At 41.0% G+C, this 27,270-nt stretch overlaps 1 protein-coding gene and 1 long non-coding RNA gene across 4 annotated transcripts; one reads left to right on the top strand and one right to left on the bottom strand.

The window, feature by feature from the left end:
* The first annotated feature begins 2,024 nt into the window (after window positions 1–2,024).
* Window positions 2,025–15,865, top strand: csnk2a2b (casein kinase 2, alpha prime polypeptide b). 3 transcript variants are annotated; one of them, XR_014379073.1, is made up of 13 exons: window positions 2,025–2,369; window positions 4,818–4,923; window positions 7,672–7,773; window positions 10,338–10,388; window positions 10,706–10,765; window positions 10,900–10,983; window positions 11,396–11,506; window positions 11,658–11,759; window positions 12,308–12,408; window positions 13,558–13,718; window positions 14,607–14,755; window positions 14,873–14,955; window positions 15,364–15,865. XR_014379073.1 is itself a non-coding variant. In XM_082957203.1 (12 exons), the coding sequence occupies exons 1-11, from the start codon at window positions 2,266–2,268 to the stop codon at window positions 14,947–14,949; spliced, it is 1,047 nt and encodes a 348-aa protein (XP_082813329.1). In that variant the 5' UTR covers window positions 2,025–2,265; the 3' UTR covers window positions 14,950–14,955; window positions 15,364–15,865. The 3 variants fall into 3 exon arrangements, 2 of the variants coding, with proteins under 2 accessions (XP_082813329.1, XP_013979859.1); XM_082957203.1 differs by lacking the exon at window positions 13,558–13,718; XM_014124384.3 differs by lacking the exons at window positions 10,338–10,388; window positions 13,558–13,718.
* A 2,869-nt stretch (window positions 15,866–18,734) lies between these two features.
* On the bottom strand, window positions 18,735–19,960 carry LOC123724609 (uncharacterized). Its single transcript, XR_006757152.2, has 2 exons — window positions 19,632–19,960; window positions 18,735–19,336 (listed from the first exon to the last, which is right to left on the bottom strand). It is a non-coding gene; the product is annotated as an uncharacterized LOC123724609 (long non-coding RNA).
* Between the last annotated feature and the right edge of the window lie 7,310 nt (window positions 19,961–27,270).

A 27,270-nucleotide genomic window follows, 5' to 3' on the forward strand; every position in this document is an offset into this window, starting at 1 on the left:
GTGGACCTTTGACAAATACAAAATAAAATCTTGATAATCAGTCACCTTTTTTTATATTATTTTTCTTTAAAAACAAGGCAATATTTCTAGCAACTAAATTACATTTCCCATTATTTATGAATAAGTATATCTTCCTAGTCTCTAGACAAATGTTAGTGCTTTGATATCATGAAATGGTCAATGATCAATGATGGGAGTAATTATCTGCAATGCATTGTCACACTAGAGGGCGCTGCAGCCTTGGCTAAACCTGGAGCCATATGGCCGTTCCACAAATGTATCCAGAGATATTAGAGAAAAGAGGAGACAGAAATCCCATTACGAAAAGAATGGAGGCACGTATAACGCCCCACCCAGCAGACTGTTGACTAATCGGATTCACGTTGTCATGCTGCGTCACGCCATTGCTAAAATAATTCTTCATTCTCAAATTCGGGGATGGTGTTCGTAAATTCAGAGCATTGTCAGATTGTCCGTGCGTTTCGCTCTCAGAGCGCACACTGGACGCTCTGGCCAAGGAGTAGGGTTGATCTTAGCATTCTGACCTCAACGGCAGTCAAGCACCCAAACTAACTGGCTAAAGTTGGCTAGCAACTTCCATACACACATGAGAGAACACCTCACTGACCATTTTATTCGCCCAAGCAAAGCTGGTTAGGATGTTTTCATGTTATCTATAGAGTTGGTGACTGCAACAGTGCTGCTGGCAACAATTTAATTACGTTTTGCAAACATTTAATGACACTGGTCATATTCAACTGGTGTTGTGCATTCGTAAATGAATCAGTTATTCTGCGCTCTGGCACACCCAGACGAGAGCGCATTGAAATCGGAGTAGATAACCAGAGGGAATTTACGAACGACCCCTACTCGGAATTAGGAAAATCGAACATTTTCGACTTGCTTTTTCGTTTAACGCGGCACGTGTATAATTACAATGAGTTCGCATGTCCGAGTAATATAGTTTTCTAGTTCCGACTGGCATGTTGACGCGGCATAAATCGAGAAACCTGCCTATTTTCCTCGAAAACATGTCATGTCACGATTCCACAACCACACGATATTACAGAGAGCAAGTTAATTATCTCACATCTCAGAAAATATTTGTAATGTTTTATTTTTATTTTAACCTTTGTTTAACTAGGCAAGTCAGTGAAGAATAAAATATTATTTACAGTGACGGCCTCCTATATAAATAGAAGACAAAACACACATCACTACAAGAGAGACAACATTACATAAAGAGAGACCTAAGACAACAACATATACTTATTGTTCACGAAATGCATACTAATGTTGTGTTGTTTTTGATCTAGCGCCGAATTGACTCCCATTCATTCGTTGAAGGAGAGCGCTCCTTGTTCCAGAATAACCCATAATGCACCGGGTGATTGGCAACGTACACAATGGGCGTTAATACGATTCCAATGGAGTTTCCCATCTCTTCAAAAGTATATTTGGTTTATCCAGATGTTCGTTTCCGGGTGCACTTTCTATCGCAATCCGGTTCGGAATAAGGACCGGGGGGCGGGGGGGTTCTACAAGAAAGCCCCAAAACCCGACCTCCAACAGGTTTTTCAAGCGATTTTTTAAGTGGTCTTCACTCCGATTGCATATGCCACGGGCCCCCGCGTGGGTGCACTGCACCGCGCTCAACGGTGGCGCGATTCTGACTGAGTTAGCATGCTAGCTAGCAAAATGTATTTATACTCCACCCCTCTCCAACCGGCTGTCAATACCCCATAGTTAGGGGTGAGCTGTAAAAACCAACTTCTCTATTGGACTTTTCCGTTGAAAATCCTCCCCATCATCTCCATCCACCCCGCTGGAAGATTGTTGCATTGGGAGGGCCATAACAAGAAGAGTGTATTCTGGTAGGATCCCAGTTTCGGATTCGGGATTTAAGGCCCACAAGGGGGTTGGGGTGTTAAACCACAATCATTTGATCCCTAAACCACCCATGCCTGGCACTCGGTCGGGGCTCAGTGCCGTAGGCCGTCCGAGCACACCTCCACTCCTTTTCATTCTCCTCCCAGACGTCTTAACACTAGCAGTATCTGACGGCCCCTCGTCTCCCCTTATCCATCATCAACCTCGGTGCGCAGCGCACTGTGGTCATCTCTCGCGGGGGGAAATATCAGATAACAGGAACCCCCTTACTCGGACAAAGCGAGACCCACAGGCTCCGACAAGAGGACGGTGATCTGTGTTCCCTTTCCAAGTAGCAATCGAATCCTCAAAACAGACCGGGCTCCGGTGCTCGCCATGCCCGGCCCGGCGGCCGGCAGTAAATCTCGGGTGTACGCCGATGTCAACACTTTGAAGAGCAGGGAATATTGGGACTACGAAACCCACGTGCCTAACTGGAGGTAAAGTGTTTTATTTTTTTGCCGGGCTGGAATTTCTAAACATCATAATGCATTATTTAGTATTTTATTGCCAAATGCTTTATCAAATATATGATCTCCATATATGTTTTCTATTTTAGTTTTTGTTTTACGTCCTTCATAGTTTATTGCTGCAGGCTATTCATATTTGCTCTCCACTCAACACGATGTACAGGCAGCTACCACAACAGAATCTTCGACTACTACCATGGATTATCATTATGGTCGAATGAGTGGCCGTATATTGTCCCATTACATTGGTTCTGTGTGGACCGGTGCAATATCAGACTAGATAGCTAGCTATCATAATTAATACATAATACGAACGTATTTTGAATACTATATTTGGAAAATAATGTATTTTGGAGATTTAGCTTGGTAAACAAGGTTTTGTTGGGAACGTTCATGGCTTGAGTAAGTGAGTCTGCGCGTTGCAAATTCAGATTGGCGTGGGATGGGAAAATCATCAATCTGTGAGATCGAGCAGGCCTTGCTGGCAGCTGACGCCGAGGCAGCACCAAATGATGCTTGTGAATCGTACAACAGTAGATACCTAGTTTCCCACATTTCATAAAACTTACATAGCCAGATCACATTATCATTCCTTTAAGTGGCATATATAGATTTTTCTTTCAGATATAGCTGATTTGGTTACATTTACACAAGCTGTTAATGAGACACAACCTTTAAATGACTGAATTAAATGTCTGTACAGTTGCAGCCTTTTATTGAAGATTCACTAGGCCTTGAATTTAATCTGTTTCCATTAGACCACTAGTTTAATATATTCAGTTCGATGCACAAAATAAGGTTGTCCCAGCACCACTGGTCTTATTCATTAGTATAATCAAGGGCCCTCAAAAAGATGGATACTCGGAATGTCCCCTCTCTGTGGTTGAAATGGCACGCTCGCTTTCATTGACTGGGAAAATGAGTCTTGTTTATAAAAGATTCAACCTCTTTCCATCTAGGCCTATTCTATACCTTGAGTGTCGTGATGGGAAGGAAGGATGTGGAATAAAATGCTGACTAATCTGTTTTCTCATTTACATTTTTTAAATGTAATTTTATTTATTCATTATTTAACTAGGAAATTCAGTTAAGAACAAATTCTTATGTACAATGATGGCCAACCAGAAGGCAAAAGGCCTCCTGCGGGGACGGGGGCTGGAATTAAAAATAAATAAAAATATAGGACAAAACACACATCACGGCAAGATAGACACCACAACACTACATAAAGAGAGACCTAAGACAACAACAACAGCATGGCAGCAACACATGATAACCCAGCATGGTAGCAGCACAACATGACAACAACATGGCAGCAGCACAACATAGTAGCAGCACAACACAGTGTACAAACATTATTGGGCACAAACAACAGCACAAAGGGCAAGAAGGTAGAGACAACAATACATCACGCGAAGCAGCCACAACTGTCAGTAAGAAATCAAATCAAATGTTATTTGTCACATGCGCCGAATACAACAGGTGTAAACCTTACAGTGAAACGCTTAGTTACAAGCCCTTAACCAACAATGCAGTTTTAAGAAAAATAAGTGTTAAGTAAAAAATAAGAATAAAAGTAACAAATAATTAGAGCAGCAGTAAAGTAACAGTAGTGAGGCTATATACAGGGGGTACCGGTACAGAGTCAATCAATGTGCGGGGGCAACGGTTAGTTGAGGTAATTGAGCTAATATGTACATGTAGGTAGACTTAAAGTGACTATGCATAGATAATAACAGAGAGTAGCAGCAGTGTAAAAGACAGTCTGGGTAGCCATTTGATTAGCTGTTCAGGAGTCTTATGGCTTGGGGGTAGAAGCTGTTGAGAAGTCTTTTGGACCTAGAGTGTCCATGATTGAGTCTTTTGAATGAAGAGATGGAGATAAACACTCAAACTGGACTGTTTTTGCAGTTCGTTCCAGTCGCTAGCTGCAGTGAACTGAAAAGAGGAGCGACCCAGGGATGTGTGTGCTTTGGGGACCTTTAACAGAATGTGACTGGCAGAATGGGTGTTGTATGTGGAGGATGAGAGCTGCAGTAAGTATCTCAGATGGGGGGAGCGAGGCTTATGAGGGTTTTATAAATAAGCATCAACCAGTGGGTCTTGCGACGGGTATGCAGAGATGAACAGTTTACAGAGGAGTATAGAGTGCAGTGATGTGTTCTATAAGGAGCATTGGTGGCAAATCTGATGGCCGAATGGTAAAGAACAGCTAGCCACTCGAGAGCACCCTTACCTGCCGATCTATAAATGATGTCTCCATAATCTAGCATGGGTAGGATGGTCATCTGAATCAGGGTTAGTTTGGCAGCTGGGGTGAAAGAGGAGCGATTAGAATAGAGGAAACCAAGTCTAGATTTAATCTTAGCCTGCAGCTTTGATATGTGCTGACTAATCTCTTTTCCATCTTCCCTCTAGTAACCAGGAAGACTACCAGTTGGTGCGGAAGCTTGGCAGAGGGAAGTACAGTGAGGTCTTTGAGGCCATCAACAACAATGAGAAGGTGGTGGTCAAGATCCTCAAGGTAACCTGCTTTGCTCTTCTGTATGCTCCAGCAGCGATGAAAGAGTGGTCTGTTTTATTTAAACATATACAGTGGAGTCCAAAATTATTTGCACCCTTGATAAAGATGATCAAAAAATACTGTATAAAATAAATAATACAAATACTGAGCATTATTGTATGCTCCAAAAAATTGGGAAATTATTTTATACTAATACAATTGCTCAGACGTATATAATTTAGTTTAACAAGTAATAAAAAACATCTAAATAAGATAGAGGTCAAAATTATTGGCAATCTGATAAAACATTTTAGAAAAAGGCTGTGCCGTTATCATCGCAAAAAGAGAGTGCTACAGTATTGACAACAGGGGTGCCAATTATTTTGAGTCCTATCTTAAAAAAAAAAAAAAAATCTTACTTGTTAAAATGTCTTTCTCTGTATTAGTATACAATTATATAATTTCCCTTTTTACTTTAGCATACAATATAGCTTCCCTCTAGTAACCAGGAAGAAAGACTACCACTTTGTGCGGAAGCTTGGCAGAGGGAAGTAAAGTGCGGTGCTAAAAACAAAACTACACAGTTGCTCAGAGAAAGACAACTTGTTTAGAGACAGCAGGAGCGGTAGAGAAACTCTCAAAGATCGGCTATGAAAAAGCCAACTGACACTTACTCTTGTGTTACTGACTTGTTTCACCCTCGACAACTACTATGATTATTATTATTTGACCATGCTGGTCATTTATGAACAACAACAAAATCCAGAAAAATGTATGTCAAAAATGTTATAAATTGATTTGCATTTTAATGAGGGAAATAAGTATTTGACCCCCCTCTTAATCAGAAAGATTTCTGGCTCCCAGGTGTCTTTTATACAGGTAACGAGCTGAGATTAGGAGCACACTCTTAAAGGGAGTGCTCCTAATCTCAGTTTGTTACCTGTGTAAAAGACACCTGTCCACAGAAGCAATCAGTCAGTCAGATTCCAAACTCTCCACCATGGCCAAGACCAAAGAGCTCTCCAAGGATGTCAGGGATAAGATTGTAGACCTACACAAGGCTGGAATGGGCTACAAGACCATCGCCAAGCAGCTTGGTGAGAAGGTGACAACAGTTGGTGTGATTATTCGCAAATGGAAGAAACACAAAAGAACTGTCAATCTCCCTCGGCCTGGGGCTCCATGCAAGATCTCACCTCGTGGAGTTGCAATGATCATGAGAACGGTGAGGAATCAGCCCAGAACTACACGGGAGGATCTTGTCAATGATCTCAAGGCAGCTGGGACCATAGTCACCAAGAAAACAATTTGTAACACATTACGCCGTGAAGGACTGAAATCCTGCAGCGCCCGCAAGGCCCCCCTGTTCAAGAAAGCACATATACATGCCCGTCTGAAGTTTGCCAATGAACAGAGGACAACTGGGTGAAAGTGTTGTGGTCAGATGAGACCAAAATTGAGCTCTTTGGCATCAACTCAACTCGCCGTGTTTGGAGGAGGAGGAATGCTGCCTATGACCCCAAGAACACCATCCCCACTGTCAAACATGGAGGTGGAAACATTATGCTTTGGGGGTGTCTTTCTGCTAAGGGGACAGGACAACTTCACCGCATCAAAGGGACGATGAACGGGGCCATGTACCGTCAAATCTTGGGTAAGAACCTCCTTCCCTCAGCCAGGGCATTGAAAATGGGTCGTGGATGGGTATTCCAGCATGACAATGACCCAAAACACACGGCCAAGGCAACAAAGGAGTGGCTCAAGAAGAAGCACATTAAGGTCCTGGAGTGGCCTAGCCAGTCTCCAGACCTTAATCCCATAGAAAATATGTGGAGGGAGCTGAAGGTTCGAGTTGCCAAACGTCAGCCTCGAAACCTTAATGACTTGGAGAAGATCTGCAAAGAGGAGTGGGACAAAATCCCTCCTGAGATGTGTACAGACCTGGTGGCCAACTACAAGAAACATCTAACGTGATTGCCAACAAGGGTTTTGCCACCAAGTACTAAGTCATGTTTTGTAGAGGGGTCAAATACTTATTTCCCTCATTAAAATGCAAATCAGTTTATAACATTTTTGACATGCGTTTTTCAGGATTTTTTTGTTGTTATTCTGTCTCTCACTGTTCAGATAAACCTACCATTAAAATTATAGACTGATCATTTCTTTGTCAGTGGGCAAACGTACAAATTCAGCAGGGGATCAAATACTTTTTTCCCTCACTGTAATACAAAAAAATTATAAAAAAAGATGGGGCTCAAAATTATTAGCACCCCTGTTTTCAATACATGTAGCACTCTCCTCTTGAGAGGATAACGACCCTGAGCCTTTTTCTGAAATGTTTTATCAGATTGCCAATAATTTTGACTCCTATCTTTAGATGTTTTTTTATTAGTTGTTTAACAACATCTATTTCTCTGAGAAATTGCATTAGTATAAAGTAATTTTAGATGTTTTTTGACCATACAATATAGCTCAGTATTTGTCTTATTTATTTTATACAGTCTTTTTTTTCTTCTCATCTTTATCAAGGTTGCCAATAATTATGGACCCCACTGTACCACATCACATTGTCCAAGTAATATTCAGACAGGATAACAGAGGGAAATATGGTGACATGGGAGGAAAAGTAGAGGGAGGAAAAGTGGACATCTTGCAGACATCTTGCTATTACATTACCACTGTTGTTAATGAGATCACATCCTGCATAATCAAACGTTTAGGCTACATCCTGGTTTAATTGGATGTCTCTGTTATTATAATCCTAATTAGCCTGTCAAGAAGAAGAAAATCAAGCGTGAAATCAAGATCCTGGAGAATTTGCGAGGTGGAGCCAACATCATCCGATTGGTGGACACAGTGAAAGACCCTGTGGTATGTCTTACAGCTCTACTTTCTTCTAGCTATGGGCTAGTTCTTAGTCACTTGAGGTCAGATTTGTTTACATTGTAAATCAATTTTGTCAGTGTTCCTATACATATTATAGCTGTTGAATTGAAGGTCCATTGTTGTCAGTATACCTTTTATGCTTGCAAAGAGAACAAATGTTAGTTATCCTCACAAAATTAAGATTTGACGAACGAAGGGGAAAGACCACACCTTATCAACATTCTTACAGTTCCATCCTTTCTAATATCAGCACATTATACTTTACTTATTGTGAATGTGTTTGATATTCTTTTAGTGATGTTCACTTTAAACTGTTTGAAAGTTCTGCGATCTAGTCATCTTACTCACAGATGAAGTCTTAAGCTAATTAACTGACAGATGATCTGAAAGCAGGTACATCATGTGGTTCTTGCATGGCAGCCTTGATATTAACTGTATGTGGGGAAACGGGACTCTGTCTTTTTTTACATTTTGTCAGGGTTATTTTGAGAATAATGTTTATGGATGCAAGGAAGATACCCAACCGATAACATTACCTCCTCAAATAATTGCTTACTGCAATTCTTCATCACCTATTCGCTATGCTGCTGCCTACAATAACAGTAATGGGAATTACTGAGGCTAATATTAACATGGCTTATCTTTAATTACAAAATTATTGCAATTGCAACCGGGACCAAATTGGGATGTGATTGCTATTATATTATTTTATGTTTTATCTATGTTGATGTGCTTGTGCTGTGTGGTGGGTGTTAAGCCACTTGTTGCTCTACCTTTCCTTCGCAGTGTACATTTGAAGTCGGAAGTTTACACACACTTAGGTTGGAGTCATTAAAACTTGTTTTTCAACCACTCCACAAATTTCTTGTTAACAAACTATAGTTTTGGCAAGTCGGTTAGGACATCTACTTTGTGCATGACACAAGTAATTTTTCCAACAATTGTTTACAGACAGATTATTTCACTTATAATTCACTGTATAACAATTCTAGTGGGTCAGAAGTTTACATACACTAAGTTGACTGTGCCTTTAAACAGCTTGGAAAATTCCAGAAAATGTCATGGCTTTAGAAGCTTCTGATAGGCTAATTGACATCATTTGAGTCAATTGGAGGTGTAGCTGTGGATGTATTTCAAGGCCTACGTTCAAACTTAGTGACTCTTTGCTTGACAACAGTGGGAAGATCAAAAGAAATCAGCCAAGACCTCAGAAAAAAAATTGTAGACCTCCACAAGTTTGGTTCATCCTTGGGAGCAATTTCCAAACGCCTGAAGGTACCACGTTCATCTGTACAAACAATAGTACGCAAGTATAAAAACAATGGGACCATGCAGCCGTCACACCGCTCAGGAAGGAGACGCGTTCTGTCTCCTAGAGATGAATGTACTTTAGTGCGAAAAGTGCAAATCAATCCCAGAACAACAGCAAAGGACCTTGTGAAGATGCTGGAGGAAACCGGTACAGAAGTATCTATATCCACAGTAAAACGAGTCCTATATCGACATGACCTGAAAGGCCGCTCAGCAAGGAAGAGGCCACTGCTCCAAAGCTGCCATTAAAAACGCCAGACTATGGTTTGCGACTGCACATGGGGACAAATAGCGTACCTTTTGGAGAAATGTCCTCTGGTCTGATGAAACAAAAATAGAACTGTTTGGCCATAATGACCATCGTTGTGTTTGGAGGAAAAGGGGGGATGCTTGCAAGCCGAAGAACACCATCCCAACCGTGAAGCACAGGGGTGGCAGCATCATGTTGTGGGGGTGCTTTGCTGCAGGAGGTACTGGTGCACTTCACAAAATAGATGGCATCATGAGCAAGGAAAATTATGTGGATATATTGAAGCAACATCTCAAGACATCAGTCAGGAAGTTTAAGCTTAGTCACAAATGTGTTTTCCAAATCGAAAATGACCCCAAACATACTTCCAAAGTTGTGGCAAAATGGCTTAAGGACAACAAAGTCAAGGTATTGGAGTGGCCATCACAAAGCCCTGACCTCAATCCTATAGAAAATTAGTGGGCAGAACTGAAAAAGCGTGTGCGAGCAAGGAGGCCTACAAACCTGACTCAGTAACACCAGCTCTGTCAGGAGGAATGGGCCAAAATTCACCCAACTTATTGTGGGGAAGCTTGTGGAAGGCTACCCAAAACATCTGACCCAAGTTCGAACAATTTAAAGGCAATGCTATACTAATTGAGTGTATGTATACTTCTAACCCACTGGGAATGTGATGAAAGAAATAAAAGCTGAAATAAATAATTCTCTCTACTATTATTTTGACATTTCACATTCTTTAAAATAAAGTGGTGATCCTAACTGACCTAAAACAGGGAATCTTTACTTGGATTAAATGTCAGGAATTGTGAAAAACTGAGTTTAAATGTATTTGGCTAAGGTGTATGTAAACTTCAGACTTCAACTGTATATGGCTCATAGCGTAATGTCATTTTTAATGTTTGCTTTATCAATTAATGTGATTTGAATATTTCCACCTTTTCTCAGATTTTTTTCCTCTATTTGTCCTCTCTCTCAAACCTCTCTACAGTCCCGAACGCCTGCGCTTGTCTTTGAATGCATCAATAACACAGATTTTAAGGTAGAATCATCTCTAGGCATGGGGTTTCACTGGTATGGGATGGTGTAATGAGTGGGAATCTTGATCATTTCACCCATAATGCTTTTTTAAATAGCCTATTAGGCTATACAGTTTCAGATACCATGTTGGTAGCAATGACTTATCATTGAATTGTTCAGAGAATTTTTCGCTCAATATGTCTGTCCTGTCTGTCTGTCTCTTTTTTTTGGTTGGTTGAAAGTGTTTAGGCAAATTGTGTTTGTTTCATCATGGATGCATGCATAACATACTTACTTTCTGCAAATTAAATCTAAAACTTTATTTTCTTCTCTGCCCAGGAGCTCTACCAGAAGTTAACAGATTTTGATATCCGTTTTTACATGTATGAACTACTTAAGGTGAGCCTTACAGTTTGACCATGTGTGTTTTCACATCCTAGTCCTACCTTCACACCTTCCTAACTGTGGGGTTAGTTTGTGGTGTCTAGCCAATATGTCTGTCTCTGACATGATTTGGGTCTTTGTGCTCTCAGGCTCTGGACTACTGCCACAGTATGGGGATAATGCACCGTGATGTCAAGCCCCACAATGTGATGATTGACCACCAGATGAGGAAGGTAGGGGGAGCTCTTCACCTTTCTTATGAGATGTTGGGTCCTTAGAAAGCTCTAGGAGTTGGATGTTGTGAATGATGTCTTGTCCAAAAGTTATTCTCTTAATTAAGCTGTTTGAAAAGTCTACAACGCTTACAGAAATGTGTCAGAGATTTGTCTAAAGTGACTATTTCTCCACCATTATAATGGGTGTTGAACTCTTTTAGTCTTCATCAAATACAGTATTCTAATGGCATCAGATTGCATAAGGACACATACAGGACTGCAAAAATGATGAGGCTTTTTCCAGTAGCAATTTCCCTCGCGCGGTTTGTATTGTAACGCGGCCCGTTTTCTATTGTAACGCGGCGTGGTGTGTATTGTAATGCGTCACGGTTTGTATTGTAACGCGGCGCGGTTTGTATTTGTGCTGCAGCTACGTCTAATAGACTGGGGCCTTGCAGAGTTCTACCATCCTGCACAGGAATACAACGTCAGAGTAGCGTCTCGCTACTTTAAGGGACCTGAGTTACTGGTGGATTACCAGGTAAATCCCCAGCACATGCAAGCAAACACATAGACACAATTGGTGATTCTATACATTTGCCATGTTATTGTGTACCGATTTCATTGTTATTGCTAACTGTATGTGTATTGATGTATGGCAGTAACTGATGCATTCTGTGATTTCCTGTCAGATGTACGACTACAGTTTGGACATGTGGAGTCTTGGCTGCATGCTGGCCAGTATGATCTTTCAGAAAGAGCCCTTCTTCCATGGCCAGGACAATTATGACCAGGTATCCCACTAACTATAACCACTCAACAGACGTTCCCTTTCTATTGTCACCACCCAACTTTAGTCTCACTACAACCCAACTTATTCAACCCAATGTTACTACTAACTTGTGTAATCTCAACCTCTCTCATAGTATGATAACACTGACTCGGTGTTTCCCCTATATTTATTTAGCAACGGCGGGCCACTACTGTTAAATCGTTGCCAGCACTCCAATTTTTTATTTTATTTCTCATTTTTCGAAAATACTTTTCGGGATGGTAAACTGTTTCAGTGTAAACTTAAAACCAGGTATAACAACTAGACAGGCATTGGTCCCATTGATACATTTTCTCTCAGCCCCATGACAACATGTTGCAGGAAACTAACTTTGACACCGCTCCGTAAAAGAATCCTAGGGGAAAAACTGACTGCTACAGTCTATTAGAGTAGATAACACATTCAGTACCTGATGATAACATGTACTAACCAAATTAGCTTGTACATGGAAAAATATTCCCTAAGACAAACCCAAACACTTGTGTGAAATTGTCACTGTTCTATTTTCAGCTGGTCCGAATTGCCAAAGTCCTGGGGACAGATGAACTTTTTGGTTACCTGCGCAAATACCACATTGAACTGGACCCACGCTTCAAGGACCTTCTTGGCCAGTGAGTACCAAAAGGGAGTGCTGTTGAGACATGGAAATAATGGTTACTCCTGGTATTTACCTGGTAATGAGGAAGCATATTTTAATTAGTTGTAGGATATCAATTATTTCAACATGCCCCACTACAAGTTTGATTATATTAGTGATATATTTAAGCAATAACGCACAAGGAGATGTGGTATATGGCCAATATACCACAGCTAAGGGCTGTTCTTATGCACGGCACAATCTTTAATAGCTGCCAGACAGTGGCCCACTAGTTCCAGAAAAGGAAACATAATTTCCCAGGCGACGATAATGTTGTACAGTGCCTTCAGAAAGTATTCATACCCCTTGACTTATTCCACATTTTGTTGTGTTACAGCCTGAATTCAAAATGAATACAATGAAATAAAAATCTCACCCATCTACACACAATACCCCATAATGACAAAGTGAAAACATGTTTCTTGAAATGTTTGCAAATTTATTGAAAATGAAATACAGATAACTCTCTTACATAAGTATTTACACCCCTGAGTCAATACTTTGTAGAAGCAACTTTGGCGGTGATTACACCTGTGAGTCTTTCTGGGTAAGTCTCTTAAGAGCTTTGCACACCTAAATTGTACAATATTTGCCCTTTTCTTAAAAAAAAAATATTTAAGCTCTGTCAAGTTGATTGTTGATCATTGCTAGACAGCCATTTCCAAGTCTTGCCATAGATCTTAAAGCCGATTTAAGGCAAAACTGTAACTAGACCACTCAGGAACATTCAATGTAGTCTTGGTAAGCAATTTCAGTGTAGATTTGGCCTTGTGTGTTAGGTTATTGTCCTGCTGAAAGGTGAATTGGTATCCCAGTGTCTGAACCAGGTTTTCCTCTAGGATTTTGCCTGTGCTTAAAGCTGTATTCCATTTATTTTTATCCTAAAAAAAACTCCCTAGTCCTTGCCGATAACAAGCATACCCATAACACGATGCAGCCACCACCATGGTAGAAAATATGAAGAGTGGTACTCTGTGTTGTTGGATTTGCCCCAAACATATCACTTTGTATTCAGGACAAAAAGTTAATGTCTTTGGCACATTTTTTGCAGTATTAATTAAGTGCCTTGTTGCAAACAGGACTATTTGCATTGACGCAATACTGCTACTCACTGTTTGTTTAGGGGCTCCCGAGTGGCGCAGCGGTATAAGGCACTGCATCTCAGTGCTAGAGGCGTCACTACAGACACCCTGGTTTCATTCCAGGCTGTATCACAACCGGCCGTGATTGGGAGTCCCATAGGCCGGCGAACAATTGGTCCAGCGTCGTCCGGATTTGGCCATTGTAAATAAGAATTTGTTCTTAACTGTCTTGCCTAGTTAAATAGAAAATCAAATGTTAATATTTGTTATTTTTTATTATCTATGTGTAGCCTACCTACATGTACAAATTACCTAGACTAACCTGTACACCTGCACATTGACTCGGTACCGGTTCCCCCTGTATATAGCCTCATTATTGTTATTTTATTTGTATTATGCACATGCTTCCTCGTTTTCACTCTTTAGGTTAGTATTGTGGAGTAACTACAATGTTGTTGATCCAGCCTCAGTTTTCTTATATCACAACCATTCAAATCTGTAACTGTTTTAAAATCACCATTGGCTTCATGTTGAAATCCCTGGTGTTTTTTTTACACTTCTACCAATCGGTGCCCTTTGTGAGGCATTGAAAAACCTCCCTGGTCTTTGTGGTTAAATTTGTGCTTGAAATTCATTACTCGATTGAGGGACCTTACAGATAATTTAATGTGTGGGGTACAGAGATGGGGTAATCATTCAGAAATCATGTTAACCACTATTATTGAACACGGAATGAGTCCATGCAACTTATAATGCTATGTGTTAAGCACTTTCTTTACTCCTACACTTATTTAGGCTTGCCATAACCAAGGGGTTGAATACTTATTGACTCAAGACATTTCAGCTTTTCATTTTGTATTAATTTCTAAAATGTTCTACAAACCAAATTCCACATTGACAATATGGGGTATTGTATGTAGATCAGTAACACAAAATCTCAATTCAATACATTTTCAATTCGGGCTGTAACACAACAAAATGTGGAAAAAGTAAAGGGGTGTGAATACTTTCTGATGGCACTGTATGTGACTGGAGGTATTAAAGTTGGCTCTCTGTCGTCGTCGTCGTTGCCCCCCCCCCCCCCCCCCAGACAGACGCGGAAACGCTGGGAGCAATTTGTCCAGACCGAGAATCAGCACCTGGTGAGCCCTGAGGCTCTGGACCTGCTGGATAAGCTGCTGCGCTACGACCATCAGCAGAGACTGACGGCCACAGAGGCCATGGAGCATCCCTACTTCTGTGAGTAGCTCAACCTGAACCACGCCTGCTGACTAACTCTGCTGCGTAGTGGAGTGTCAGTGATTGTGCATTGATGAAAGGTGATGTGATCTTTAACATGTTGACTCCTCTACACAGATCCTGTGCTGAAGGAACAGTCTCTCTCTAATGCGGATGTCAATATGGTGTCCAGTGGATCCGCTACGGCTCGATGAAAGCAGGTGAGTGAGAGAATCAAAAAACTTGTTCTAAATTGTTCCGTTGTTTTAAATTATTCTAAGACCGTACGAATTTGATTTACTGTTAAACAGATGCCCCATTTCTCCAAAAATAAATAATAATAATTACAGCGATTTAATTTGATTCTCATTAATATATTTCTTTCAATGATTCCTTTTGACAAATCGTATGAGTCACTTCGCCATTGTAGTGGTTGGGATTCGGTTCAATCACGGTGAATTGAATCATGAGAATCAAAAACAAATCAGTTATACTGTAAATCAAATTTGTAGGGCCTAATGCTCTGTGTTAGTTTCTATTTAAAACTTTTAAAATAAAATCACTTTGTAATATTCTATAAAATGAATGCGCATAAACAGTATAATTTCTCTTCCCTTTTTGTCTTTCAGAAGAACATTTGTTACCTCGACTTTTTAGCCCTTTGTGGCAGAAACTTCAAGTGTACAGTGAAAATGGATCAGAGCAACACCAGACACACACCCTCCTTCTCTTTGTCAGTGTAAGGTTGGCTTGCCCCAGTTTCATGTCAAGCAGCCAGACCAATGAGCTTGGTGTCTCACTGCTGCCCCTGTCCTGCTCTGCCCCTACTCTTATCATGAGGTAAACAGAAAATGTTCAAAGACAAGAAAAAAAGGATCCTTCCCTGTCATTATCCCCCCCCTTTGGCCCCCCTCCCTCGTTTAACTAAGCATGGAGAATGAAAAGGAACGTGAGCCTGCCCCCCCCCCCCCCCCTCCTTGGTCAGTCTGTCTGTTCATCTATCTGTTCAGTATTCAGCCACTTGGCAGGCCTACGCTCAGCCTCCACACACTGTAGTACCAAAGTGTTATGGTGGACCTTTTCTCTGCTCTAGGTAGAATGATAATATGATTAAAAACAATAATTTTTTTATATTAATGTGTTTGTGTCATGAATTGGTCATATTTCGCCATAGCATATTGTTATTCATCCTGTCTTACAGTATATTTGAAAGGGGTAATTCATCAGACAGAACTACAAATACTACCTGTATCTGGTGGTCAAAGAACCGTTGTCATCAATGCCATTAATAGCTGAGGAAGGTGAAAAATGTGACAATAGCTGAGGAAGTTGCCACCACAACCGTTAATGGGCTTGGCTTCAAGATGTGCACAACCTAGATATGGCCATAATGTTTTGATAGACCATCCATTGTGAACCATCAGTGCTCGTCCACTGAACCAGTGTAATCTGTTCGGGTTTGTGCACTTATCTGTTGAACGACGGCCCTCAGGAAACCAGATGAGACGATACCCTGCGACGCTGTGCAACTTTTATGCAACGTGATACCTGAAAACCTCCGACAAATGAGTGTCTGGTTCACACCTTGCTACCACTCTCAGGACAGTAGTGTGACTACTAGGAAGGGCACTCTGAGGGTGTCACATCGCAGCATGAAGACCTATTATTTGTCTGTGTTTTGACCCTTGGTTACATTCAGGCAGACTTCAATCTATGCTTGTTGGGTATATTCATCCATCTCATTGTGTGTTTTTACCCACATACACAGGCATTCATGCTGTGACCCTTACTGTGGTATAGGAAAGCGTTGTGTCGCCTGACCCTTGTGCGTTCTGGTTCACGTGAGTAGCTGAGCACAGCCCGTTACACAGGAGCCCTTGTGAATGGAATTACTGGGATGTCAGGTGACATGGTGTCGTACCGTCAGAGGAAAAGACGAAGTGAGAGGGTCCACTCCTGTCAAAATCTCCACGCGGGAATACAGCTATAAGAAGACCGCCTACCTTTGGGACAACGACTCCCGTTGATTGTGCAGAGACAAGACCCTCTCATCGTTATATACAGTATCTCTGGTACGGTGTTGCTCTCTGATCACCTCAGGAACTGACACAGTTCCTCCACAACACTTCCCTTCTGCTAAAATGTCCACCTATCAGCGCTCAGCAATGGCACACATTGGTTTATCACATATTTGCACGAGGCAGATGTATCCCAAGCACCAAAACAACAACCACACAATTTTAACCTATGGGTTAACTGTTGATTACTGATTTATCAACTCATTTTTAAAAGTCTATAAACTTCTATTACCTCCTTAACAAACCAATTTTATACCCTTTTTAAATAGTAACTGACTGTAAAGTGGTGCCCATCTAACAAAGCACTGTTTCTAAAATAAAACTTGACCGGTATATAGAATTAACCTAATTGACCTGACATCACTGGAGGAAGTTATCCGAATCAGAGTCCCTGATTCTTTTGCACGTCTGTAGTGATGAGGCAAACTTGATGCATGTAGGCTAATGGTATTGTCGTGTAATCTTGGTAAGAGTTATAGTCACCATGCAGTACACATTGTGTTGAAATTGTACCTGTACATACGAATTGGCTCCTTAATTGTTTGACCTTGATATCAGAATACAGGAGTAAACATTTGGTGAGGTGGAAAAGGTGTGTTGTGTCCAGTACAGTGCGATCTGATATCACGCTCAGGGTACATAAATCAACCTGGAACCTTTTTCAGTCAGTTGTCTCTCTCACCCCCACCTTGGGTAACTAGACTTGCTTATGTAATGAACTACATTGACATGTACTGTATAGGGGATCCATTGGCCATTAGTATGTCTCCACCCAAGGAACCGGAGGACAATTGTAAATAACTACTGTAAATGGTGCTGAAGCCCAGGAGCCAAACAGCCACTGTTGAGGGGCATTGTTATTGATTGTGTATCCAGTGTATAAATACATCATAGGAGTTTTTGACACTATAAGTTTAGCAATGCCATCAGGCCTTATTTTTGATTTTGAGTGTGCAGCTTTGAGTGTGTATCTTGTTTTTGTAAATGTGTGTAATTCTAGGGTAGCTTGGCTGAAATATCAACTTCCTCCTTAAGAGGAAACCTGAGAGCGAGCTTTTTGTCCTACAACCGGACTCCTCTGCTCCTCACGTTCAGAAAACATCTCTCCCAATCAAAGTTTGAGCAGGGGCCTTGTCAGATCAGCAGGCGTCCGTATCCGGTCAGCTATGGTCAGCTCTGCATGGCTTTAGTCAAGCAGGAGAACAGGAGTCGGTGTTTACAGCGGTGTGAATCAGATGTTCCATGTCATTTAACAACCATATGAATCTTTTGGAATTGATGGGAGGACTTATTTTAGGTCTCTTGTGTCCAGTGTTGTTTTTAGTGTCCAGTGTCTTATATTATTTTAAGTGTGTCTACTTGTTACCTATTCTTCCCCTTTCTTTGTGTCTCTCTGCCTTTCATTTCTCTGCCTCTATATGAAAGAGGATCATTCATATGTGTCTTTTGGATTAATTTACTCAATTAAACAATGGAACCACAACTGCATAACAATTCAACATGCATTCCCCACTATTATGTTTGTTCCTGAACTTCCCTCCAGCTCTATCCTGGAACCCTTAAGGAAAATGGAAAACAGGGCACCCATGAAATACCCGGATACGGGAGCTAGCAGCAGATACCAAAAGATGTGGCATGGGGTGGAACGTGATAGACAAGAACTTAGTAAGTAGAACTTCCTCCAAGCCAGTAATAACTGTAATGTTTCCATTTGGAATTAACTGGCAAATGCTTGAAATGATGTCTGCCACAAACAGGTATGCAAGTACTATGTGTCTTCCATTGTAACTACTGTCTGTCTTTGTAACCACCATGTAACCCAGAGTCTACACATCAATGGACAGTAATCTATTTGATTACATTTAGACAACAAACAAACATGTAATATTACATCAGCACAATACGTCAGACGAGGAGTTAAGTTGATTGAAATAGTCAAAACTTTAATAAAGAAACCACGGTTGAAATCCATTACAGGTTTTCACAGTGCCAATGTCAGTCAATTACACTTTCCGTTTAGCAATGTACACCCAGAATTAAACACCTAAAAAAATAAAACAACCCAAACCCCCAAAACAGTTTGGTCCCCATCCATGACCCCTGGAAACATTCCACAGGTTCAATTACTGACTGACCTTTGCAGTGAGCAGAGTTTCACCTGTTGAAATTACACACAAGACAAAATAAATCAGTGTGGTCGAAGCTGAGTCTGTCAGTCACTGGTACACAAAATACATGTTTTCTTTGTCTCAGGAGTGCCCTCCCTACCCCCAACAAACAAAGCATGGGGACATGGAGTCTGTATTTCTCTGTACTGGTTTGTGTGGAAACGTGAAGGGAACTCACTCCCATCGGCTGGGTAAGGATTGTTGGAAGGGCAGGGGGTGGGCTTTTTGGGATCCATTATCATCCAAATCTCTTTATGTTAGTAGTATTACGTCTGTGGCGAAAGCAGGAAGGCAGACATCTCCTGTTTGACTTGGCCGGAGAGCTAGGTGGTGGAGGAGGAGAAGATGCTTGCTTCCTGAAACCCAAAGAGATGAACTATCATTTAGTGATATATACACTATATTGAAGTATTAATTTACTATTATCAAATATTCAGAACGTGATTTTTTTTACATTTATTTAATTGATCATTTCAGACCATATCCCTTTTCCCCAATATAACACATTTTGACAGTGCTAGATTATATATATTCTACCTACACACACAGGGCTTGAAGATAAATAAGACTGACAACAATCCATCTAGAGTCATGACACAATGCATTTAGAGTGATCTTGCAGGGCAGTGCAGCATGGGGATTTGGCCTCACCTGTTGTTGCCTGCAGCAGCAGCCTCAAAACGCATCACACGCAGCATTCTGCAGATCTGACATAGAGTCAATTTAGGGGCATTGCATGCCAGATGCGGGCGAGGGACATTACGAGGGCTACGGTAGGCGATGAGGGACATGTAGCCACACTTAGGGCCCTTCCCAAAGAGTTGGAGAGGCTGATGGAGAGTGCTGTTTCCATAACAGGACGCAAACTGGAGGATAAATGTCGAGAGAAAAATAAATACATTTTTTAGTAGTCTAGTATTCTGAAACAACACAGAATGTCAAGTCTATTTGTCTGATTTTAGTGCGAAAAAATGAATGAAATCAATGAAAACTACTATGTTTTCAAAAACACAAAAATAAAAAAAATGGCATTATTTGTTAAGTTTTGTTCATTTTAGTTTCTAACAATGAACATTGTTAGAAACTTTAACAATTTTAACAATTTCATCGTACTCACACAGTGCTAAATGTTTTGTCTCTACCCAGAATTTCAGTAAACAGTTCAGGAAAAAACAGGCCACGTGAACAAGAGATATAAATACAGAACACTAACACTGTCAGATCACACCCAATTCATTTGCATACGAGCCGTCGCTGGCCTCTTAATCACCCTCTCCATCAGAAACCCAAGCCCAGCACACACTCACAGGCTCCATCTATCACCGGATCTATCCATCTACCTCCACCTTGTAATCTCCCACATTTCTCCATTAACTTTACATAACAACCATCATTTCATCAAAACTCTTCTGCTGATCCAGTTCTGTTGAGGATCATCCATCAATTCCCCACATCCCAAAACCATTATTATTACCCAAACACAGAAATACTCACAGGCACTACAGTTGCCATGGACTGAGATGGAGAGATGAAGAGACTGCTCTATCTGTTCAAAGTGCTGTGGTTCAGGTGGGAGGGTAACTTTGAGCCACTGTGCAGACATGCCACCTTCGTATAGCTTCTGAGACAGTGAAGCTGAATAGGGTACGGACAGTTACATTACAGCCAATACAAAACAGACCTGCCCACTTCTGACATCACCGACTGAGCTCACTGCTCCCTATGAACCTCCACTACACACACGGAACACAGCAAAGAGGAGGCCTCATGTTTCAAAAACCCACAAACAAGCTCTTAATTATTAACAAGGCTTTTGTCCCTGTGTGTAAATTTAGAAGCAGAGGGGTGGGAACCAGTGGTTGGAACCAAAATTATTTTCCAATAATTTAGTTCTGAATAGAACCATTTTTTAAAATCCGTTCCACAGTTACGACCAGCAAAATAAAGTTCTGAACCAGGTCAAAACCCCAAAAAGTACTGTTTTATATCGTTCCTTTCTGTTCCTTTTTAAACCTCTGTAATCATGTTTTTTTTATTTTTAAATTTAGCTCAACATTACATTAAATTAAGCATCCCCATAGCATGATGCTGCCACCACCATGCTTCACGATAGGGAGGGTGTTAAATGGGTGATGAGCTGTTCCTGGTTTTCTCCAGATATAGCACTTTGCATTTAGGCCAAAGAGTTCCATTTTTGTCTCATCAGACCACAGAATATGTTCCCCTATACTCTTAGTCTTTCACAGGCCTTTTTACAAACTTCAGGAGTGGCTTCTGTCTGGCCACTCTCCCATAAAGCCCAGATTGGTGAAGTGCTGTAGAGACTGTTGTCCTTCTCTTCTTAGGTTCTCCCATCTCAGCCAAGGAACTCTGTAGTTCTGTCAGTGTGGTCGTTGGGTTTTTGGTCACCTCCCTGACCAAAGCATATTCCAAAAAGCCCCTCAATCCCTAACAGGTACCATATACCCACACATGTATAAATCAGGAATGTACAGCAAACTTGTACACATTGTAAAATATAAAAATAGAATTCAGTATTCAGAACATTTTCATACTGGGGAGACCTGACGTTCACAATCTCCCCCGATCTGCAAGCGGTGCCAATAACAACACGCCTTATTGTCATCGGAATTTAACCAACCAATAAGAGTGCTTGAACATTAAATACACATTTCTTTAGAAGCAAGTGGAAACATAACCAACCCTGTTACATATGCCTCATCACAATTCTCTCAGAGATCTACAGATAGTTCCTTGGACCTCATGGTATAGTTTCTGCTCTGACATGCACTGTCAACTGTTAACCTTATATAGACAGGTGTGTTTCTTTCTTTCTTTTTTGTTTATTTTTTTTTAACCCTTTTTTCTCCCCAATTTTGTGATATCCAATTGGTAGTTACAGTCTTGTCCCATCGCTGCAACTCCCGTACGGACTCGGGAGAGGCGAAGGTCGAGAGCCATGCATCCTCCGAAACATGACGCCGCAAAGCCACACTACTTCTTGATACACTGCTTGCTCAACCAAGAAGTCAGCAGCACTAATGTGTCGGAGGAAACATCGAACAGCTAGCGACCAAAGTCAGCGTGCGTGTGCCCGGCCCGCCACAAGGAGTCGCTAGAGTGCGATGGGACAAGGACATCTCAGCTGGCCAAACCCTCCCCTTACCCGGGCGATGCTGGGCCAATTGTGCGCCGCCTCATGTGTCTCCCGGTCGCGGCCGGCTGCAACACAGCCAGTTGTGTTTCTTTCTAAATCATGTCCAAATAATTGAATTGGCCATATGTGGATTGCAATCAAGTTGTAGTGACATCTCAAGGATGATCAAAGGAAATTGGATTCACCTGAGCTCAATTTGGAGTGTCATCGCAAAAGAGTGTGAACTTATGTAAATAAAATATTTATGTATTTCATTTTCAATAAATTTGCAAACATTTCTAAAGACATGTTTTAACTTTGTAATTATGTGGTATTTTGTGTAGATGAGTGAGGAAAAAAAATATTTAATTAATTTGGAATTCAGGCTGTAACACAACAAAATGTGGAATAAGTCAAGGGGTATGAATACTTTCTGAAGGCACTGTATTTGATAAGAATGCACCTAGTCACCCATTAATCTATTTATATTTTCTTTCTTTCTTTTTAATCCCAGCCCCCGTCCCCGCAGGAGGCCTTTTGGTAGGCCATCATTGTAAATAAGAATTTGTTCTTAACTGACTTGCCTAGTTAAAGGTTTATATATATATATATATATATATATATATATATATATATATATATATATATATATATATATATATATATATATATACTTTTAAATCAGGTCAAACATCTGAACTCCAATAATTACATTGTTTTAAAGAAATCAAAATAGTAAAGAAATGCATACATATGCCTTTTATACATAACATATAAACATCTGACTTTGAAGTAAAGATTAAATGATGTATTCACCAATGCCACAAACCTGGGACATCAAAGAGCACCATATGAACTTTTATCACTTTCCAAGAGCGCACAGACTTCTGTTTTTCCATTTCAGGAATTAGACCTGCACACACAACACAACATGTAAAGCAGCATAGTGTGATGTTTGGTGGGTGAGTTACAAATGGAGAGACAACTGGATGTGTAAGGTAGGGTTGATTATAAAATACTAGGTCAACTAGATTGAATTCAAAGTTGACAAATTATAAACTAAGCAATGCGATGCAACAAATGGCTAAACATATGAAAGACTGTACCACACTGGCCAGTACAATAGCCTACACATAGAGAGGAACCTAAAGGTGCATACAGTACCAACCAATACTACTCACCAGACAGACATGCAGGTGTGGACCAGTGCTGCCTTGGCTGCAGTCTTCTGGTCCGCAGCTGCTCCTTTCTTTTTCTTAACAACAAAGTGCATATAAATGTAACAATTCAAAACGAATACAATCTGAACAACATAATAATAGAATATTGCTCCATATCAAAGAAAAATAAATAACAATGTGCAAAACTTCAGCATCCCACTTAAAACATTAAACTGGTCCCTCTTTTCTCTCTCTTCTATACTGCCATGTTATAACCAGCAGCACACAGCAATGCTGACCATATTTTGCTTTTATGAGAGATTTGCATTCAGAAATACAAGCTGCCTCACTTTCGAGGGGCTGATGCGGTTTCTTCTCTCAGTAATTATTTGTCCCGTTTCGAGAAGACCCTCTCAGAGGGAACGGATGTGGCCACTATGCAGAGTCTCCCTGTCATGACTTTAGTAAACCGTGGGTAGACAGAGGCCTTGTTCTTCCACCAGCTCAGAGGATCTGCAGATCTTTGGAGGAGTGGCTCCTCCAAATAGGATCGGACCTCCATTATGGCATCTGCTGAGGGATTCCTTTGTGCTGCATCCCCAGTTGCTCTCTCGTCAAACAGCATCCCCAGCAGACGTTTGTGGCACTACTGCTGGTGCTTCTGCTCCATCTGATCCCTCTTCTTCCTGTTGCCCTGGTGCCTGAGCACGCTGACTGCTGGGGCTGTCCCTCCCTGCTGCAAAGGTTATTCTTTGAAGAGCCTCATCAATCGCTCTGGCATCACTGAAGGCTAACTTCTTAAACTTGGGGTCAAGTGCAGCTGTTTCTGATAGCACGTGATTATATTCCATTCTGTGGAACTTTCTGTCCATTGATGAACATAGGGTGTCCATCAACTGTGTCACATGTCCTGTGGTTACATTTGCTTCTCTCTGGCGGCTGGCTGTGATTCGCTGCAGACCCTTACACAGGAGTATCATTTTTGAGGCTGTCACATAGCTGAAAAGAGAGAACAGTAACTTATTAGTTCAGGTTCATGTTTTGTCTACTGATACTACATTTTCATCTACTGCTTATATACATATATAATACTGGATTAAATAATGATGTAGTAATAACTGCTTACTGTACCTCTCTCCACTGATCTCCACAGTGACCTGCTCAAAGGGTTCCAGGACTCTGCACACCTCCTCCAACACCTCCCATTCTTCTTGGGTCAGAGCATCAACAGGTGCATGGACAATGGCCAGGGTAGAGATGATGAGATCCTTCAAGAAACTCAAGAACTCAAGAAACCGCTTCAACATATAAAATGTTGAATTCCACCTTGTAGTGCAGTCTTGTTTAGGCCTCAGCTCAGGCATCCCCATCTGGCATTGTGTAGACTTTCGTTTTTCAGCACCTACTGTGCTCCTGTGGAAGTATTCCACAGCTGCTTTCACTTTGTCCACAGTGGACTTCATCACCTTCAGAGCATCTCTTACAATCAGGTTGATTGTGTGGGCAAGACATGGATGATGGGTCCATTTAAACATTTTCATGGCTTTGGTTATGCTAGCTGCATTGTCGCTAACACAACAGACCACTTTCCCATCTACTTGCCATTCTCTGGCCACTCTCAACAGTTCCTCTGCCAAGTTCTCTTAGGTGTGTCTGTTGCTGAACTCAAAGCAGTCCAGAAGACAGCTAGACATCAAAACATCTTCAATGAAGTGACATGTAACCAACATGTAAGAAGTGGTTACCCTTGACGTCCAGCAGTCAGCGGTAAGGCAAACTGCAGTAGCTTTTTGGACTCTTTCCCACACTGAAGCCTGTGTGCTCTCGTACAGTTGTGGAATAAGTGATTTTGAAAGGGTTTTCCTGCTTGGAATTGTGTACATTGGATTTAGACTATTGCTATCATTTCTAAAACCTCTGTCCTCCACGATTGAAAATGGCTGGAAATCGGTGGCAATCATTTTAGCCAATGCAATATCAATTTGGCCTTGTTTTGCTACAGGTATAGACTTTGGCATAAACTGGTCCATAGAAGACTGCGTTGCTGTGGGTCGCAAAGTAGGCCTACTTGACTGAGTTGATAGGTGCTGGCTCCACCACCTTCACTAGCAGGCCCGCTAGTTTCTCGAAGCTCTGCTACAGCTAGCTTCACAGTTGGGTGCACAGTTCGCATATGCCGGTGTAGGTTGTGCGTAGAACCGGCTTTATATGAGATTTTGTTTTGGCAAATTCTACACTGTGCTCTAACATTGTCTACATTATTAAAATGCATCCAAATGCTACTGTGCTTCCGACTCATTTTCCAGCTGTTGTTTTCACAGCTGTCCTTCCTCTCTTTTCTCGGCTGCTAAGTGTCACGTCCTGACCAGTAAAAGGGGTTGTTTGTTATTGTAGTTTGGTCAGGGCGTGGCAGGGGGTGTTTGTTTTGTGTGTTTCGGGGTTTTTGGTGTATGTTCTATATTTTCTATTTCTATGTGTTGTTCTGGTTTTTCTATTTCTATGTTGGGGTTTGGAACGACCTCCAATTAGAGGCAGCTGGTTGTCGTTGCCTCTAATTGGATGCCATATTTAAGTGGGTTTATTTTCTCTTGTGTTTGTGGGTGGTTGTTTCCGTGTATAGTCTGAGCACCTTACAGGACTGTTTTTCGTTGTTTGTTTTGCTTTTTCTTCAATAAAAGAAGATGATAAATATACCCGCTGTGTTTTGGTCCACTCCATACGACGACTGTTACACTAAGTGTGTGACTGTGAGTGAGTTGGCTCGGCCCTCCCTCACACATCTTTGGTTCATTGGTTGACACTGCGTGTCTGATTGACAGGACAACAGGTGAGGCTGTTAGTCTGAGCAAACAGTCCGAATGAATGTGTGTACTTGAGCATTTAGGCCTATATTATTTTTTTGATTTTTTCGTTCTTCGAATTAGTTAATTCTATTCATTTAAATCTTTTCATTATCTTAGTTTTTAAAATATTTTTATAAATAGATTCGGCTCTCCTGATATGTGAGCCGGTTCCCAACGTTCACCTACAAGAGCCGGCTCTTAGAGCCGACTCGTTCGCGAAAGACCCATCACTACTACTTTGAAGTATCTCAAATATAAAATATATTTTTATTTGTTTAACACTTTTTTGGTTACTACAACTCTTGAATGAGTAGGTGTGTCCAAACTTTTGACTGGTACTGTACATCAATACCATCAAAATTAATTTCTAAGACTCAGGCACACCCACTGGTTATGGAATAGACAAGGTGTAAGTAAATACATTTAGCAATTTAGCATCAATAACATGACACTCATTCTACCTTAAAAACAAATGTGTGAATACCAATGAATGTGTAAAACCCACCATAGCAGGTAGGACCAAAGAAGGTTACGTAACCTTGCTTACTAGCTATACTAATGATATGCTGTTCAGAGGGTAACAACAAACAGATGAATGTCTTCTCGCAGTAAAGTAATCACACTGTTGACTCAAGAAAGGATGCTAATCAGTCCATCTATGAAACCTCTCACAAATCCAGACCAAAATAATACAGCTAGCTAGGGTAGCTACAAGTCAAGTAGTTACTTGAAATAGACTACCCACCTCTCACACACAGATACAAACAAACAAACAAACAAACAAACAAACATTATCAAGAACACCTAGCTTCACCATCTAAGTTAGCTAGCTAGTTAACTAGCAAGCTAGACTGTTGGTTTATAAAATCCATGCATTTCCCATGCATTTAAATGGCTGGACAACAGGTTTCGTGCACATTTTTAACTTGCCCGAGACAGTTCACAGAATTCTCAATATAAGCAAGTTGATCCTTCAGATGTCGTTGAACTCCAGAGTCGGCTTAACGTTGGACTAGAGAAGCCAGCCAACACGCTTGTGTGTGCAGAGCGGCACCAGAATTAAAAACGTCTGACCTTTTTGTAGTTAATGAATTAAAAGTGATAAATATAGCATCCCTAACTAACATAGAAAAAGTTAATCCGTTCTTCTC

This window comes from Salmo salar, chromosome 10 (genome assembly GCF_965601325.2).
Source record: "Salmo salar chromosome 10, fSalSal1, whole genome shotgun sequence".
NCBI lineage: Eukaryota > Metazoa > Chordata > Actinopteri > Salmoniformes > Salmonidae > Salmo > Salmo salar.

Excerpts from the sequence above, each read along its gene's own strand:
- csnk2a2b (XM_082957203.1), top strand. The coding sequence starts at position 2,266 with ATGCCCGGCCCGGCGGCCGGCAGTAAATCTCGGGTGTACGCCGATGTC. Across the intron at positions 10,389-10,705 it reads TCAATAACACAGATTTTAAG|GAGCTCTACCAGAAGTTAAC; the intron begins GTAGAATCATCT and ends TTCTCTGCCCAG. Across the intron at positions 12,409-14,606 it reads TTCAAGGACCTTCTTGGCCA|ACAGACGCGGAAACGCTGGG; the intron begins GTGAGTACCAAA and ends CCCCCCCCCCAG.